The following is a 20,438-nucleotide window of genomic DNA, read 5'->3' on the forward strand; positions in this document are numbered from 1 at the left end:
AGAGAAATGTCCAAATCATTTTCCTTAAACCAAATTGCTTCTCACCAAAACTAAGTCAAAAACACTGCTCAGAACTTGTCTGCACTTGAACAACACCTGTAAGCATAAACATTTCAACAGGAATTGATGCTACTCCCTAGCATGAACACTGACTGATTTTTCTCACATCAGACAAGATCAGCTGAGTCACTGCAGACCAAAGAACAGTAAATATGGTTATCCATTCACTGTCTTGTATAAGTCCGCAACATGGATTTGATTAAACAATGAAAATACAATGAGCTGAAGTCATGGGGATAGAGCAAATATATAATAGCAAGTTTGAATAAAGTAATGGGCAAGTGATAGCTGGTACGGTACAATCTTTAACAAGGAAATTTAAACCATAGTGATTGTAGGGCAGAGACTAGTCATGACTATGCTAGTAATGGGAAACTATAATTAATACGGATGGATTTGGGATACTGGGACAATGTTCACTGTAGCAAAGAAGGCCAAAAGAAGAAATTATAAAGTTTTTCAAATTAGGAAGGTTTTTAGTATGGTGAGTGAAGAGAGACTTGCTCCTCTGTTTGGGAAGTTGATATAAGGGATCATCAATTTAACTCAAGCCCAAAATGAGAGGCACAGGAGACATTGTTTTGCACAGAGCACTAATTGCTTTGCTACAAGAAATCATTGAGGCAGAAACCCTGCATCCTTGAGAAACAAACAGAATAAATGTTTTGCAAACCAAAAAGCAAAGCTATGAAAGCAAAGTGAGGACGGCAGCAAGGTTAGTTTTGAATTTACTGCACCAAGAACTGGTGTATACACAATGGATCAATGACCTGTGCTAAAAACATAATGGAGATGCTTCAACAAATTTGTCACCAGTCATGTCTACAATCACTGCAATGAAAAGCAGGATACAGGCTACAATTGAAACAGAACAGAACAGAAATTGTGTCCTCTTTTGCTTCAAAACAAAACAATTCCTTCACAGAATAAAGTGTTATACGCAATCAGCACTCAGTTATACCTAGCTAAAGCACCATCTTTAGGTAACTGCTTTCAGACAATGTAAAAGTTATCAGCTTTTTTAGCTCTCACCTTACCATACAACCATTGGTCGGGGGTGTTGGCTGTTTTGAAAAGCACTAAGGTAGACAAGTTCCCAAGACCTGATGGAATCTATCCCAGAACACTGGGTTGGGGATGGGGGAGATTGCGGAAGGGAGGAAATTGCTCAGGCCTTGTATGAAATCTTTGTATCTCCTTTAGTCATAGGAGAGGTCCCAGAGAATCTGAGAATAACCAAAGTTGTTCCTTTGTTTAAGGAGGGCAACAGGGATAATCTGAAAAATTACAGGCCAGTGAGTCTTACATAAGTAGTAGGCAAATTCTTGGAAAAAGATTCTTGGGGATAGGATTTACTCACATTTGGAAAAATACGGACTTAATAGCGATAGGCACCATAGCTTTCTGCAGGGCAAGTCTTTCCTCACAACTTTGATTGAGTTTTTTTTTGAAGAAGTGACAAAGATGACTGAAGAGAGCAGGGTGGTGGATGTTACCTACAGGGACTTTGCCTACAGCAAAGGCCCAAATGGAAGGATGCTACAGAAAGTGAAGTCACATGGGATTCACAGTGATTCTGTTAAGATGGATACAGAATAGCTTGGTCAAAGACGAAAAGATTATCAGTGGAAGATTGCTTTTCTGACTGGAGATCTGGGACCAGGGGTGTTCTGCAGGAATCAGTGCAGGGACCCCTGTTTTCTGCAATTTATATAAATGATCTGGAAAAGAATGCAGCTGGTCTGATTAGTAAGTCTTTGGATGACACAAGATTGGGGGAGCTGCTGAAAGTGGAGTGCCAGACGGAATTTAATTCAGGCAAACATAAGGTGATACGTTTTGTACAGTCTAATGCAGGAGGGAAGTACACAGTAAATGGCAGAACCCTGAGGAATTACAGAGGGACCTAGGCATACATGTCCACAGTTCCCTGTAAGCGACAGCACAAATAGATAAATGAGGTGGTCAAAGAGACATATAGTATGTTTTTCTCGATTGGTTGGGGCATAGTGTATCAAAATTGGCCAGTTACGTTACAGTTGTATAGAAGTTCAGTTAAGCCACAATTGGAATATCATGCACAGTTCTGGTCACTATGCGACCAAAAGATTGTGGAAGTTTCGGAGAGGGTACAGAAATGATTTACTAGGCTGTTGCGTGGTTTGGCGGGTATTAGCTATGAGGAAAGAATTGACGAACTTGGTTTGTTTTCACTTCAACATGAGAGGCTGAGGGACATGTTGATAGAAGTTTACATATTGTTGAGAGGCATGGATTGTATACCAATTACTATGGGAAATAGCTTTAAGGTAGAGATGCGAGAGGCAAGGATTTTTTAAAAAGAAACACATGAGCTTGAATTGAATTGCCAGAAGAGGTGACAGAACCAGATACAACTGAAACCTTAAAAAGGCATCTTAACAGATTCACAAGTAGGCAACGAAGAGGGGAATAGGAGGCTAAAGGGTTTTAATTTAGAAAGGCGTCTTGTGTCAGTGTGGGCTTGGTGAGCTGAAGGGCCTGTTCCTGTGCTGTATGTTTCTTTGTTCTTTCTTTATTCTGTATGTGAAGGCAAGCAAAGCAAAAGCTGATGATCAACCAAATCTACCTAGAACTTTTACACATGGCAGTCAGAGTGATGGGTGGGAGTCTTTGAACACATTGTCAACCTGCTATTTCCTTGGGAAAAGTGCAAAACAATAAGATAGAGTTAAAGGAATGAGGAAGGAAAGACACAGACACTAGGAACATGGACAAAAGAGTTGAATTCCAAAGGTGAGATGAGAGTGACTGCCCTTGACATCAGGCCATATTTGAGAGAATGTGGCAACAAACCTAGCAAACCTAGACTCAATAGTGAAAAGTCTCCACAGGTTTGAATAATACCTGGCACAGAGAAGATAGTTATAGTTGTTGGAGGTCAGTTATCTCAGCTCCAGGACATCTCTAAAAGGAGTTACTTGGGATACCATTCTAGATCTGATAATCTTCAACTGCTTCATCAATTACCTTTCTTGTGGTGAGAAATGGAGATGTTCACTGATGACTGTACAACTTGCAGCATCATTCGAAACATCTCAGACACTGATGCAGTCAATGTAAAAATGCAGTTAAGACCCAAACGACGCAAGAGTCATGGGCTGACAAGTGGCAAGTAACATTCACAGCACACAAGCACCAGGCAATGACCATTCCCAACGAGAGAGATTACAACCGTCGTCTCTTGACATTCAATGAACTCCCTACAGTCAACATCCTGGATGGATACCACTGACCAGAAATTGAACTGGACTAACCACAAAGGCCACCACAAGAATTACAAGTTTTAATAGAAGAATTACACCTGACTCAAAACACTGTTTTTCTCTCTCTCCACAGATGCTCACAGATCAGCTGAGATTCTCCAGCATTGTATTTGCAATCGCATAAATACTGTGCCACAAATACTGTGCAGGCCAGACACTAGGAGCCCTGTTGCGAGTAATTTATCGCCTGGATCACCACAGTTCAGCATAAAGGAGCCGATGACTGACATCAAATTCGCAAACATTCTCTCCCTTTATTGAAGAGTAGCAGCAGTGTCACCATCTACAGACGCAGCACAGAAATTCAACACAGCTCCTTAGACAGCACACACCAAACACACAGCTTCTACCATTTAGAAAGACAAAAGCAACCGATGCATGGAAACACCACCACCTACCAAGTTCCCCTCCAAGCTACCTACCATCCTAACTTGGAAACAGATCACAATTTCTGCACTGCAATTGAGTCAAAATCCTAAAACTCCCTCCCTAACAACATCTACAGCAAATAGACTTGCAGCAGTTCAAGAAAACGCTGCACTGTCACTTTCTCAAGTAGAATTAGGAATAGGCAATGAATGTTGACACAGTGAGACCCTGATCTCAGAATAAAATAAATCTAGCAAATACAAGTTCAAATTAAAATTTATTAAAGTGTGAGAACCTGGATAGTGTTGAATTCAACAATGTCTGGTAATTTCCTTCATGGTCAGAGAAGGGTGTTGGCGGCAGAGTGTTAAATGTCACTGGATTAGTAATCCAGAAGTCTAGGCCAATGTTCTGTGAACATACGATCAAGTCCTACAATATCAGCTGGTGAAATTTGAATTCACTAAAGATCTGGGAATAAAGAGTTAGCCTACTAGTGGCTATATAATCCATATTGATTGTTGTAAAAAGCTATCTGGTTCAGAAATGTCCCTTTGGAAAGAAAATCTGCTGTTCTGGTCTCATCTGGCTTACCTGTGACTCCAGATCCACAGCAATATGGTCAACTCTTAACTGCTCTCTGGCAATTACAGATGGGCAACAAATACCAACCTAGCTAGTGATACCCTCAAAAGCAAATAGAAAATATGCCTAGAGTGACACATCTCCAGCACTTTAAGGCACAGCTTTTTTTTTAATGACAAATGCAGGCTTGTTGGTCACAAGACCAGTTGAACTGGTTGGGAATTTGTGGGTTAATTATTGTGACCATGGAACTCTGGAGTTTCAGTTATCCAGGACATAATAGCCCAACATTCAGGATATGTTAATGGAACCTTAGCCGATGAGAGTTGTTTTGATCACGTTTTGTCTAATTCCTCAATCCTCTTGCAATTTCTCATTTATTTTCTTCTAAGTCTCCTACCAAAAGGCTTTGAAGCCTCGACAACCCTCTAATTAATTCTAGACTCACTATCCTCTAAGAAGGAAATTTAAGTGGGTGACCGTTCACTCTGAGACTACACCTTTTGGTCATAGACCTTCCTACAAGAAGAAACAACCACTTCCCATTAACCCGGTCAAGTCCCTTCTGAATCTTTAATGTTTCAGTTCAGTCTCCTTTCATCCTTCAAATGAGTACAACTCAACTTACCTCTTTTCACTGACAGTCCCTCCATACCCTGCAGCAACCTTGTGAACCTTCCTTGGATCGCCTCCATTGTCAGTACATATTACCTAAGATAATGGGCCCAAAACTAGTCACAACATCTAAGCTATGGTCTGACTAGTGCCTTCTATAGTTTTAGCAAGACTTAGCAGTATTTTTATACTCCCTTCCCTTTGAAATAAAGGCCTACATTCCATATGTCTTCTCTCTTCCTCACTGGCCTTAGGAGACAGTTCTTTCTGACATTCACGGACAAGGATTCCCAAATCCCTCTGTGCTGCAGCTTTCTCGATTTAAATATCTGGAAAAGTGCAAAACTTTGTACTTTCTCACATTATATTCAAAATGTCAAGTACCTGACTACTCATTTAACCTGTCTATATCCCTCTGTAGATTGTGTCATCTTTGTATCTTGAATTCTCAACAAGCTTTTGTGCCATCTGAAAACTTAGCAATAGCACCTTCACTTCTCTCATTGAAGTAATTAACATGGATTGAAAATGTGTGCTTTAATCCAACGGTCTCCTATGGTTAGCCAATTCTTTACCCATTTTAACAGACCATCGTTAGCATCACTGGCTCTTAAGCAATTCCAAGATGGAGGCAGAGTAAAAATCCTCAGTCAGAGCATGTCGCCCCAACCGTTTATTTTCTTTTACTTCTTTATTTCTCTTTTGTGTTTCTTTTTCCTTCTTTCTTCTGGGTGATGTCCTGAACTCCTGGCGTCAGCTCAGGCCCAGCGGTGCTGTCTCTCGGCAGTCCTACTTGTCCTCAGCATGCACTTCTGGTCTTGAAATGATTCCAGAGCCATCTCCTGGTCTCGCAGAGTCAAGACCCATCACAGATTGGAGGCAAGGTGCCAGCGTGGACTGGATTGTGAGGACTGTTATTCTGACCTTTTTACTTCTTTATTTTACTAAAATATGTTCCGTGCAGTATATCTCTATGACTATTCATATGATCTGTAATGCTAGACTTTATTCTTCATTATTTTTCTAAATATTATTCACAAAGAACTTATACTTAAGAATCTGTATCTAGGTATATTAAATGGTGCCTTAAGTGGTGATTTGTAAACTTTTCACTGTATTCATTTGAGCATGTGACAATAAAGCTAATTTTAATTCTATTATGTAGCCTTATGTGTGGTATTTACCAGACACCTTTTGAAATCCAAATCTATTGTTCCTCTGACCATGCATGTTACCTTTTCAAAGAATTCCATAATGATACCAATTTCAAAACTGTAATTCTCTACCACATCCCAAGTATGATAAAAACACATTTTTAAATCAATGAGATAGCACCACAGTTTTACTCCCAGAGTCACTGCACAGAGTAACTTCTCATCATCAACTGCTTTTTTTAACTTGCATCCCAAATCATCATGTTTGCTCTCCCATGAGTTCATTGCTCTCTTATTATTCCCAAACCTTGCTTTTGTGTAAACATACCATTTTCATTCCTTTCATCTTGCCATTTCACATGGACTCACTAACCCAATTACCAGAGATAAACCTATCTGTGCAAGTTTCTTGCATTGTTCCTACTTTCATGTGCCTTCTGTGCCCCAAAACTATATCCTTCTGTACCCCTGTCTGGAAAGAAATGACTTCCCAATTCACTCGCTGTTGTACCTTCAAAATCCCAACTCTCTAGCCTTAAACCATCCATCACCACAATATATCTGTAGCTACTGCTTTGCTCAATCTCAGCTTTCATTCCTAGGCCCAAACAAAAGCACTGATTTCTCCCACCCAGGCTGTTCCCCCAGTACTGCCCTAATCGCTGATCCTTTAAGGCTGAGGAATGCACACTTCAAAAAGGATATGGTGGACAGCAGGGTTAGCCATCATCTGGTCTGGATAGACCACTGGTTATATCCTGCTATCATCTGCTAAACTTGGTCATTATTTCATAGAATCATAGTCATACAGCACAAAACCAGATCCTTCGGCCCAACTCGCCCATGCCAAGTTTTCCAAAATAAATGAGACCAACTTGCCTGCATTTGGCCCACATCCCTCAAAACCTTTCCTATTCACATACTTGTCCAAATGTCTTTTAAATGTTGTAATTGTACCCGTATCACCACTTCAACTGGCAGTACATTCCACAAAAACCACCTTCTGCGTGAAACAGTTCCACCTGGAGTCCCTTTTAAATCTTTCTCCACTCACTTTAAAAATACACCCACTAGTTTTGAATGCCCCACACCCTAGGGAGAAGACCTTTGCTATTCATCTTACTTGTGTCTCTCATGATTTTATTAACCTCTAGAAAGTCACCCTTCAATCTCCTATGCTCCAGTGAAAGAAGTCCCAGCCTATCCAGCCTCTCCTTATAACTGGAGACCTCTAGTCCTGGCGACATCCTAAGAAAACACTCAGATTCCTTTTTTATTGCAGACCTTCTCAAATTGCTCTCCCATCCACTCTTACCTTGGAAATTATGTGCAAAGGGTTTCTTTGTCACCAATTTTGAGCCAGCCAATTAGGTGTCCCAGCATAGTACTGAAACTACTCTTAAGGTCACAAATGATATTCTGCACGACTGTGACAAAGGTAGACATTCCTTCCCTGTCACTCCTGATCTGTCTGCAGCCTTTGCATATTGACCACACCAAGCTATTTAAACTCCTCTCCACTGTCATCCAGCTGGGTGGGATTGTACTCAACTAATCCCAATGCTACCTTTTCAAGAAAACCCAGAGCATCATTTACTGATGTTCCTGGCCACATACCACTACCTTTGGTGTCCTACAAAGGATGTGTCCTTGGCCCCTTCCTATTTCTCAATCACATTTAACAAGGTGATCTTCAGACCTTGTACTTGCACCATCACTGACATTGTCTATTTTCACCTCCACAAAATTGCTCGAACAAACCTTTGCCTCAGCTCAAACCATGATTCATACATTTGTTACATTTAGACTTGATTAATTTGTCACACTCTTGGCTGGCATACCAAATTCTACCCTCTAATCTTGAAGGCCATCCAAAAGTGCACTGCCTATGCCTTAACTTGAAACGAATGTTCCATTCTGTGCTCACTTACCTACACTGGAAGCAACATAGTGATTTTAAATTTCTCATTCCGTCAAATACTCCCATGGCATTATACCTCTAACTCAACTCTTGCAGTCCCATACCCTTTGGCACATCTGCACTCCTCTAATTCAAATTCACGTGCATCCCTGATTTTAGCTGTTCTACCACTAATGGCTGCCTCAGTTATAAGCTCTAGAATACTCTCCATCTATCTTTATATCTTGCTTTCCTCTCAAGTCATTCCTTAAAACCTATCAAATCACATCAAACATTTTGGTTATCTGACCTCACGTCTCCTTTAGGTGGCTCAGTGTCACCTATATAGTGTCCTTTGTGACAGGTCTTGCAATGTTTCATCAAAAGTAATATATAAATATAAAATATTGTTTGCTAATGTTTGCTTCAACCCCCTGTGCACAAAGTAAAAATTTGGATGGCTGAAGGGAAATTCAGTTTCCTTAAGCCTGTCAATTTTTAGAATGAAAGCATTTGTCCACTTCTCCACCATCACAATACTTCTTCCCACATTAAGCCAGCAGTTTAATAAAATGCACACCTGTCTGCTGGAGTTCCAGCAGTGCTTTAATGGTGGAGGTGGCTGATTGGGGTTCTCCAGAAACATCCTGGTAGATGATTGTAGGGCTGGTGTCCATGGCAACTTCATGTTCTGCCCAATCCTGGCTCCTTGATGAAATAACATGGACTACTTGCTGAGAGTCTGCAATTAAAAGTACAAATTTTATTAAAGTTGCAGTACCTCAAATCTGAACTTCTACTTTGTGAAACAAGAAGTCACATTTAGAATATTATGATGTAACTGGTACAATGGAAGCTTCCGCTTTTCTCTTCACACATATATACAGCTGTAAACATCTACACATGCTTGTGCATACACACCCACATTCCCATTTGCATCGATACAGAAACACACACTCATCCTCACGTAGATACACATGCACCCCCCCCCCACAAAATATATTCACGCAAGTGTGTGTACACACATGCATACATACAGATACATCTATGTACAGTCAGTTCTCCTGACTGTTCAGTTGTTAACAATAGCAGGTAAGTAAACTGCACAGACAATTCCAAGCTTGTGTTGAGTTCATTAATTTCAACTGGAGTACTTGCTTCAGCATTCAGGAGAAAATCAGCCAGGTTCCTGTTCAATTTTTAAAATTATAGTGTTCTATAGAGTTAGATTACAAATTTTCTGAATCAATCTTTGATTTAGGTACATTATGACACACCTCTGGAGGAGGTGGGACATAAACCCAGGCCTCCTGACTCAGAGGTAGGGATGTCACCACTACACCGAAAGAGTCTGTCAGGTTTCTGTTCAAGATCTGTTATTTGAGGACAGGGATTTAATTATCCTTTTGATCATATATCACATTAAAACTCATTTTGACTCTCAGAGGAGCAATAAATGTCATTGGAAATCAAGATCCCTTTGAATGAATAAATACATTTAAGGTAAAGAGATGATACAATTTAAAGTACTTATTTGGGGGAACAGTGGACCAACGCACAGGTACTGCATTAGGTCATCAAGTTCCTAAGCCTATTCCACATTTACTTATAGGAGTTCTGGATGTAAGTTTGCTTGCTGAGCTGGAAGGTTTGTTTTCAGATGTTTCGTCACCATACTAAGTAACATCATTAGCGAGCCTCCACTGAAGCACTGGTGGTATGGCCTGCTTTTCACTTAAGTGCTAATCCATTACTGGCATAAAATTCACTAAAGAGGAGGAAAACAACAACAACAAACTGCCATTCCTAGATGTCACAGTAGAGCGAACAGCCAATGGGAAACTTCAAACCAGCATCTACAGGAAAACAACACACACAGACCAAATACTGAACTACAGAAGCAACCATCCCAACACCCACAAACGGACCTGTATTAGAACATTATTTCGACGAGCCACCACACACTGCAGCACAGAGGAACTATGAAGAGCAGAGGAAAATCACCAATACAGTGTATTCAAAAAGAATGGGTACTCAATGAACACAGTCTGCCGATTTCTCAGCAACAAACCTAAACAAGCAGACAAAACACATCCAGAAAGCCTAGCCAGTCTCCTCTATATCAAAGGCATCTCGGAAATGACTGCCAGACTCCTCAGACTCCTTGGCATCATGATAGCCCACGAACCCACCAACACACTAAAACAGCAACTAATGAATTGAAAGACCATATATGGACAAGTAAGAACAGTAACAAACACTACATTGGACAAACAGGCAGAAAACCAGCCACAAAAAAAAAAGACATGACCCACTCTCACTAGTATCTTTACATATAGATGAGGAAGAATACAACTTCGACTTAGACAACACATCCATCCTAGGACAAGCCAACAGAGAGGCAGACGAGGATTCCGAGAAGCATGGCATTCCAAAAGGAACTCTATCAACAAACACATTGAATTGGACCCCTTTACCAACCCCTGAGAAAAAGAACAGGAAATGACATCGCCAGCCCAAGAAAACCTAAACACATAAATAAAAAGCAGGCTATACCACTAATGTTTTACTGGAGCCTCACAGATGATATTATCTAGTATGGTGACGAAATGTCTGAAAACAAACCTACCAGCTCAGTGAGCAAGCTTACATTCAGAATCTCAAACAGTGCTACAAATCTTCTTAAAACTCGCCACTTATATCAGTTCATGGCTGATTTATATTGACAAATCTCCATTTCTCTAACTTGACCAGCTTCTTAATTTCGATCATAATGGCTTAGTTCTCACTTTAAGAATAAACCACCATTTTCAGAATTTACCGTGGTTTTGTAATTCCCACTCTAAAAAATATTATTGTAATTATCAGATATGGATTTTTAAAACCATTCTTTAATGGAATCTGTGCAGTGCTGACAAAACATTCGTTGCCCAACCCCATTTTCCATTATAAAAGTGGTAGGGAGCAGTTAACTTTTATCCTTTAAACTTCAAAAATTAGGGGAATAAAAAAAAGTAGCTTTAAGGAATCTAACCTTGTAACCTAATTCTTTAAAAGCAGGGGGGGTCTTGTGGAATAGTGGTAGTGTCCCTACCTCTGGGCCTGGAGGTCTGATTCAAGTTTTACCTGCTTGAGATTTGTAATAACATCTCTGAATAGACGGATTAGAAAATATCAATTCCTTTCAACTGACTCACTATTCAAGATAATCAAGTTGAAAACACAATACTTCTGCTCTCTCTCCATAGACCTTGACACTTTCAGCTTCTAAAAGAGCTACTTCTTTCTTAAATGTATTCAGTAAGATCACTCCACAGCCTGCTGTTCCACAGGTTCACCACCAAGTGAAATAATTTCTCCTCATGGCAGTCTGAAACTAACCATTTGTCTGGATCACCTTTCTTAGGAGACCAAATCTACACACAATACTCCAGGTGTGATCTCACCAATGCCCTGTGCAACTATAGTAAGACTTCCTTGCTCCTAATCTCAAACATTCTTGCAATGAAGGCAAACATAACATTTGGCTTCGTAACTACCTGCTACAAATATATGCATATATAGAATGCTCTGCCCCAGTTGGCGGTGGAGGCCAAGTCTCTGGATACTTTCAAGAAAAAGTCTGATAGAGCTCTTAAAGATAGTGGAATCGAGGGTTATGGGGATAAGGCAGGAACAGCATATTGATTGTGGATGATCTGCCATGATCATAATAAATGGTGGTGCTGGCTCAAAGGGCCGAACGGCCTACTCCTGCACCTACTGTCTATTGCTACACCTGTATGCTTCTTGCTTTCAATGACCAGCATTGTGGGCGGCACGGTGGCACAGTGGTTAGCACTGCTGCCTCACGGCGCCAGAGACCGGGTTCATTTCCCACCTCAGGCGACTGACTGTGTAGAGTTTGCATGTTCTCCCCTTGTCTGCATGGGTTCCCTCCGGGTGCTCCGGTTTCCTCCCACAGTCCAAAGATGTGCAGGTCAGGTGAATTGGCCATGCTAAATTGCCCGTAGTGTTAGGTAAGGGGTAAATGTAGGGGTATGGGTGGGTTGCGCTTCGGTGGGTCGGTGTGGATTGTTGGGCCGAAGGGCCTGTTTCCATACTGTAAATAATCTAACCTAATCTAATCAAAACATACAAGAATACCCAGGTCCTTCTGTTCATAAATCTACTCCATTTAAATGATACTTTTTTTTAACCTACTGAAGCAAAACCTTTACTTATCCACGCTATGTTGCATCCATCACATATTTATCTGTTCATAACTTGTCTGAACAATCCTGAAGCCACTTTACATCCTATTCATGACTTTCACTCAAACCTTGTTTTTTGCTCCCAAACTTTAAATATTACACTATACCCTCATCCAATCATTTATACGTAGTGAATAGCTAGGACACAAGCACTGATCCCTGAGGTACTGTATTTGTCACTACTTTCAACTGAAGATGGCCCACTTATTCAGACTCTGTTTTCTGTGTGCTAACCAATTCTCAATCTATGCCAGTATATCAATAAATAAATCCCATTTGCTTCGATTTTGTACATTAAACTCATACGCGGGATCTTATCAAAAAGGTCCAAAATCTAAACAAATCACGTGTATTATTCTCCATCATGTATTTCCTTGGTTAGAACCACAAAAATCCAGATTACTAAACACCATTTGCCTTTCATAAATCCATTGTGACTTTAAGTAATATAGCTGATACTTTAAGTCTCTTGTTATCACATCTCCATATCAGACTCCAGATTTTCTCTAGTACTAACAGTAGGAAAACCGGTCTATAATTCCAGGTTTTCTCTCTCCCTCCTTTTTTAAACAGTGAGCTTACACTGGTCCCTCTCCAATCTGCCAGGACAATTCCAGAATCTATAGAACCTTGGATAATGGCAACAAATGCATCCACTATTTCCATGGCTACCTCCTTTAACATCCTGGGATGTAGATTATCAAGCCCTGTTCCAATAATTTCTCCAGCACTACTTTTATTCACTAAAATCCTTCAATTCTTTATTCCCATCAGCTCCTTACTTCCCTAGCATTTCTGGAAAGTTTTGCGTGCCTTCATCTGTGAGCACAGAACAAAAGTAATCAATTAATTGTTATGCCATTTCCTTGTTCCCCATTATCATTTATCCAATTTCAGGCTCTGGGAAGTGAACAATTGCCATCACTAATCTCTCTCTCTTTTTATATAATTATGAAGCTCTTAACGTCCACTTTTAACATTCCTTGCAAGTTTGTTGGAATACACAATTATCCCTTTTGAATCAACCCCTTGGTTGTAGTTTGATGAATTCTAAATTGCTCCAGGTCCTCAGACTTGCTACTGTTTTGTGGAACTTCGCTGCATTCGTCTTTGGATCTAATACCATCCTTAACTTATTTTGTTAATCGTGTTTAGGCCCCCTTTCTTGTTGTCAAATTCAGCTATGCAATGCATGTATTGCATTTCTTATGTAATAAGCCATTTAAGCCATGATGTAATCATGGTAGTTCATGCTGCATCTGTTCCAAGGTCAATACATCCTTTGAGAATTGCATGACCAAAACTGAATGCAGCAGACGAGACTGGGTCTAAACACAGCTCTATATAACTACTTCCTATCCTTTGCATGCAGTATCATCAAAGTCTAATATTCGATTCACCTTTTATGTTCACTAATCAGAAATAGTCTGCAATAACAAGTGATCACAATGTTCAATAGCCCACTAAAAAAAGCACTGATTCTGAGAGACATACAAATACTTTGTAAGGCCATAACAAATTTTGGCACAATACAACTACAGGACTGAATTATTTTTCACCAACTTATGATTTGATTAAGCAAATCAGGAATCAAATAATATTCTGCTTGAGTTTTTTTTTGTTAAACACATTTTATAAAAGGAGGAAGTCATATAAACCAAGACAAAAGCAACAACATAGATTTATGGCTGCTTTTAAGGCTCAAGCTAATGTAAACTTCAGCTAACATCTATGCATATTAGTTTGTATGGTTACTTTGAGCTTAAATCTGTTTTAGACATCAACAATTACAATGGAGTTACGCATGTCTTTTTGATCTAAAAGATATTGATAGGTTTTGGAGAATACTGAGATGTACCAGAAGGAAGATTTGGGATGACGTTAATTACTGGGGGTGATACTACATTCCCCAAGCAGATACACATTATTCATCGGTGCCACCTGATCTTGGTAAAGATCTATAAAATCATTACGTTAAGATGCTATAAAATGGTTGATCTTACAAAATGATTAGCATGTCAAAGAGTAAATCAGAAGACAGTAGGACGAGATGGCACTAAGATGGTTGTTACTTTTAAAGAAACCAAATAAGCATTAGGCACACATTACATAGCCAACTCAGATTAATCTTGTGCTGACTATGCACTGGTAAGCCAAAGAGTTCAGAATGTCTCTGCTCACACAAGGGTACTGACTAGCAAGGGTTAATCTGCAGTGATTCTTCATGGTTGGCTGCACAAGGAAGACTGAAGGAAAACTTCAGTTGACAGAACAAAATAAATAAATCAATCAAACAAGATGTGCACAATCAATCTGTGTTGCAAACAGCATCTTGAAATGGGTTGACTGAAAAACACTTTTTAATTAAGTACCAAAGCTTTGATACTTGTTTTGATACAATTAATAAATCCTGCAAAACCTACGAAAACAAGTACCTGGAATGTGTCTTGTAACAAATTAGGACTCAAACTTTTAGATTGACTCGCCCAAACTCAGTCTATAACTATAACAGAGGGACTCTTGAGGTGGAATGTCCCTACCTCTGAGCCAGCATGCCTGATCATACAACCTCATTTGGCCCATTGAGCCACACCAACTCTCCGAAGAGCATTCCAGCCAGACCCACCCCATCCTTGTAACCTTGCATTTCCAAAGGCAGATTGACCTAGCCTGCACACACGTGGGCACTATGGACAATTTAGCATGACCAATTCAGCTAACCTGCACATCTTTAGATAGTGAGAGTCAGTCCGGGCACCTGGAGGAATCCCACACAGACACGTGGAAAATGTGCAAACACCAAACAAGCAGTCGTCAGAGAATTGACTCGAACCCTGGTCCCTAGTGCTGTGTGGCAAATGCTAACCACTGAGCCACCATGCCACCCCACAAGTTTGAATCTCACCACACATCTGAACAAATTGATTAAGAATACCTATAATTATTTTAGTTCTAACTAAAGTGAATCCCCAAATCCTAATTTTAATAACAACTATTATTAAAAGTCATCCTAGTTTCATTTCCTGATGAAATTTTTAACATCTTTCAATACAATAGTTCAACTAGGTACTCTGACCTCACCACAGAAAACATGAATATTACACCTTGCACTCTTCAAAATACCCTAGAGTCTTAACAATTAAGAACATAGAACAATAGAGCACAGGAATGAGCCCTTTGCCCACGAAGTTGTGCCAAACATGATTTCAAAATTAAACACTAATCCCTTCTGCCTGCCTACGGTCCATAACCCTCCATTCCGTGCTTATCTAAAGTCTCTTAAATACCCCTATCGTATCTGTCTCCAACCCTGGTAACGTATTCCAAACTCCTATCATTCTAAAAGATTTTCCCCTCAGATCTCCTTTGAACTTCCCCCCTCTCACCTTAAATGCACACCCTGGTTTCAGACATTTCAACACTGGGAAAAAGATTCTGATCATCAACCTTATCTATGCATCTCATAATTTTATAGACTTCTATCAAGTCTCCCCTACAGTGAAATCATCCTGAGTTTTTCCAGCCTCACCTTACACAGCTCATACCCTTCTATCCAGGCAGCATCTTGGTAAACCTCTCCTGCATCCTGTCCAAAGCACCACATCCTTCCTGTAATGTGGCAACCAGAATTGAATGCAATACTTTTAAGTGTGGCCTAACCAAAGTCTTATTAAGCTGTGACAGGACATCCTGACTCTTGTACTCAATTCCCTGACCAATAAAAGGCAGACATGCCATAGGCCTTCCTTACCACCGTATCTACTTGCATGGCCACTTTCAAGGAGCTATCGACATGAACCCCAAGATCTCTCTGTACATCAATGCCATTCAGGGTTCTGCCATTAACTACATACTTTTCCTTAACATTTTGATCTTCCAAAGTGCAACACCTCACATTTAGCTGGATAAAACTCCATTTGCCATTTCTACACCTATATCCGCAACTACTCTATATCCTGCTGTATCCTTTGACAACCCTCTGCACTATCCACAATGAGTCATTCATTGTCATAATGTAGGGAAGCGAAGCAAATATGCACATGGCAAAGCTAGCAAACAGCAATAAGAGAATCTATTTCAGTGATGTCGACTGAGGGATAAATATTCATCTGCATTGAGGAGAGAACATAGCTGTTTTTTCATTCATTTGAGAGAGAGTCAAAAGCCTGGTTTAATGTTAAGAATGACACCTCCAGTACCACACTAAAACATCAAATAGGCTAGAGGTCTCATGAATAGAGACTGAACTCTCAAACTCTGTGTCATAACTATGAGACTTCGGAGATCTGTGCCATGACATCCATGCCACTCATTACCCTGACTTGGAAATTTATTACCATCCTTTCAGTTTCACTATTTCAGAATCCTAGAACTCCCTTGATAATGGCATTGTCAGACTGCTTAGACCAAATGGGCTGCAGCAGTTCAATGTGGCAGCTCACAACCTTCTCAAGGGCAACTAGAGAAAGGCAATAAATGTTGACCCACACAGAGACATCCAAAATGAATTCCAAGAAGTTATTATAAAATAGTTAAACTGCTTTCCTTTACTGCGTACCAAACCTGCCTATCTATGTCCCCCAAAAAAGTCAACTCGTCCATCCAATCTGTGATTAATAACATAACTGAGAACAACTACCATGTTCAAGACTGCATGGGAGTAGTGCCTTTCTGCTAAATACAGGTTGACTATGATTTTTCTCCTCAGTCAGATGTGAAGACTTGTGGTATGGGTCCAGCACATAGGAAACATCTGCTGCAGGGCAACAATTTAATCATGCGTCAATGTCTTCTGAGGATGTGTGAAGATAACTGGGAAGAAACACCTCTAGTGATGGAAAGATAGATGTATGGAGAAGAACAACCCTGTTGAAAACGTTTAAATATTTTTCTTCACGCATCAGCAGATTAAAAAATTGTTTTCTCCATCAAAATCCTTTGATGCCCCTTCAAATATAGATTTTTCTAAGATAAAGGAACAAGTTACTTAGCACTCTCAGCTCATCACTTCCAATTACTGGAATTGCTGCCACCTAAATTAAAGTGACAAAGTAAGTTTGATCCTTTAGGATTCTAATTTAAGTATTTAAAACCAATCGTCTCTGAGACATTGATAAGTTTCAGCTCAGCAATCACAAAGGGATTCTACTCCACAGATGCAACTAGTCAACCTGCCTCTTGGATGAAGGTAAAGACCTGACTCTGGAGGCACACCTACAGCATTTCTGATACCTTATAATAATGAGTCTACCCTGCAATAATAAACGAGCTTATAGTGTATTATATTGGTCTATTATATCTGCAAATTCCATATTAAAGGTTTATCTATTCATTCACAGGATGTGGTAGGCATCACAACATTTATTGCCCATAAGGCAATTAACAGTCGACCACTTTGCTGTAAGTCTGAGTCTCACATTGGTTTGATTAGTTACAGAAAACAGATTTCTTTCCCTAATAGACATCAGTGAACCAAATGAATTTTTCCTAACAATAATTTCATGACTATCATTAGAGTCTTAATTCCAGATTTTTACTGAATTCAAATTCCAAGTTCCACCATATTCGAAGTTGGGCCCACAGAATATTAACAGGGTCTCTGCATGAATAGACTTTTAATAATACCACTATTTATTGCCTCACATTAGCAAAAAATTCTTAAAACCTAACAATAACTAAAAGGGACCCGAGGCACTGCAGAGAAGGTTAAGTGCAGGGACAGAACATGCCTGTCTTCTTAAAAGTAAGCAATTCATTTAAGAATAATAGACCATTATCGGCATCTGGCACAAAAATAATATAAACTAAATTTCAACAAGTCACTAACAACTCACAGATATCATGTATGACTGATTGGATTGAAATGCTTTATGCACTCCAGTGGTTAATATTAAGAATAAAGCTTCACTGTATCATTCTAAATTAATCAAAAAGCTTTGCTCTTTAAAAGCTGTTCTCATTTATATGAACTCATCCTGTCAGAAAAGTTTAATACACATGGATGTGCTCATAGAGTTACTGTTTTCAGCATTGCAAGAACATTGAACTGCATCAATTTAATCAAAACAATTTCATTGAAAGGGGAGTAAAGTATGAAAACATGGAAAACAAGGAAATGGTATAGGAATACTGCAATAGTCCTTTAAATTAAAAATAATTCCATAGGATGAGGTGAAATGGATGATACCTTATAATCAAAAGATAAAACTAAAAGGAGGGAGCAGATACAAAATACAAAATGTTGTGAATGACATCCCATGTAGACTTACAAGTGGTCAGTTTTAAAAATGCAACAGGGACGGCACAATATCTGGACTTACTCAAATAATTATTTCGGGTTTTCTGTATCTCGATGTACGATCTGCTTTTGCCTAGTGTGACAATTAAGACAAAACAACAAGCAGGGGTTAAGGAAGACCACAAAGCTTTGCATTTATAAATGCCACCTCAACAAAGTATATTTCAAATCTATAATGCACTCAACCTTTACTTATTCAATGATTATAAAGCTAAATATCCTGATCAATACTGAAAAGGGTTCTGCAACATGAACAAAGACAGCTTGTCACACATCAAACAACAGTGCCCTCTGTTCCACTGGATTATTTGTTGAGCCTGGCCTTGTACAATCCTTCATTTAGCTACAAAAACATCCCGTTAACTTCTTAAAACAATGCCTGCCTTTCACATGACCTTGTAAACTTGAGGAATTCTGAGATGAGAGAGGAGACAAACTTTGCCAATTCTGTTGTCACCTACCACTGGGAGGTGTATAGGGATATACACAGTAGTACTTGCACTAATTTTGCATTCTAGAAGCCTTCACTTCGTGCTAATAATCCAGGAAAGAGGTGGTCACACAGAGCAAACAAAATGTCATGGCTCCATTCAGCATCTTTCACAATGGCAAGGTAGGGACGGGGAAATACTCAGGTATGCCATTGACAACCACTCTACAACACGGCTTGTTGATATACTAATGCACCAAACAATAATGATAAATATTGGCTGAAACAAGTTCGTACGAGATACAATGTGAGAAATACTCTTGACTATATGCAAAAAGAAATCAGCCTTTCTCTCCTAGAAAACGAACACAAAAAATTATCAGGAGGAAAGTGGATACCAATTTCTAAAATGAGAGACACTATAATAAAAGCAGGAACTAGATGACCAAATCTCCAAATCAACATCTAGCTAGATCACAAAATCAAGTTTGGACTTTTTATCATCTGCATTTAGTTTAAGCATGTTGATTTATCTATTAGTTGAGACTTTTTTTGCAATCTGTAAATTTAACACATTATGGAGTTCAGCTTATTGCTCACACGCACACACTGGCACATTCAAAACAAGACATGGGCATTTTCCATCTAGATAAATGGGGGAAAAAAGACTGAACAACCTGGCCTGATAACAAAATGGACAGAAAAGGCTCGAAATACTCATCAGGTTAGGCAGGGTCAGTGGAGACAGAACACTTCATGCATGTGTTCTGATAAAAGGCCGAACAGAAAGATAAACAGAAAGATTTCCAAAATATTTGCTTTTATATCTGACAACAGAAATTTCAGTTACTTGTGTCTTTGATTAGAAAAAATGACTACACACAGTTTTATTGTAGGCTAAGTGTTAATTAAAACAAAGACAGGGCAGGGCAGAAACAAGAAACACAAGAAATTTGTATGAAAATGCTACACATTCACTATTTCTTGAAAATAGAATAATGTGTGGTCTGTGAACTGAGAGAAAATGAAATCACCTATTCCCAGTCAGAAAAAGGGTTGAACTGACTGAATAAAAGATTCACTGAATATGAAGAATTGGCTGAGAGTTACAGAAGTTGAATAATCAAATTATCTTAGTGATGTATCCCTGATTTCTGTTGGCATTTTGATGATTCCCTGCCTGCAGCCATCACCAACCACAACTTATCCGATGAGAAAGAGTTGAGTAGCATAGCAGCCATTTACTTATGCATGATTTAATTCAAACAGATACTAACAAGACTGCATTTTAAGTTATAAAAATACAACTGATGCCAACTGGAATAAACTTATTGTCCTTTGCTTTCCCTTTCAATAACTCAAGGTTCATGCACACCCTATGTTCCTGCCTTGGGATTTTGTACCCAGCTTAATTTGAGAGAGAAGAGTACTAGAATGGGAAGACACACATTTAAGTACTACCATTGTAT

The 20,438-nt window shown here is 39.3% G+C and overlaps 1 protein-coding gene across 4 annotated transcripts in view; it reads right to left on the reverse strand.

Annotated features, from left to right (window-relative positions):
• Positions 1-20,438, reverse strand: part of emsy (EMSY transcriptional repressor, BRCA2 interacting) — a 93,808-nt gene that overhangs the window by 24,487 nt on the left and 48,883 nt on the right. For 3 of the 4 annotated variants that reach the window (XM_060826316.1, XM_060826317.1, XM_060826314.1), the window contains 2 exons: positions 18,562-18,612; positions 8,569-8,730 (listed from right to left, as the gene is read on the reverse strand). In XM_060826316.1, the coding sequence (XP_060682299.1) occupies positions 8,569-8,730; positions 18,562-18,612 (213 nt within the window). The remainder of the gene's footprint in view (positions 1-8,568; positions 8,731-18,561; positions 18,613-20,438) is intronic. The other variant, XM_060826315.1, reaches the window with a different exon arrangement.

Source organism: Hemiscyllium ocellatum, chromosome 6 (assembly GCF_020745735.1).
Source record: "Hemiscyllium ocellatum isolate sHemOce1 chromosome 6, sHemOce1.pat.X.cur, whole genome shotgun sequence".
Taxonomy (NCBI): domain Eukaryota; kingdom Metazoa; phylum Chordata; class Chondrichthyes; order Orectolobiformes; family Hemiscylliidae; genus Hemiscyllium; species Hemiscyllium ocellatum.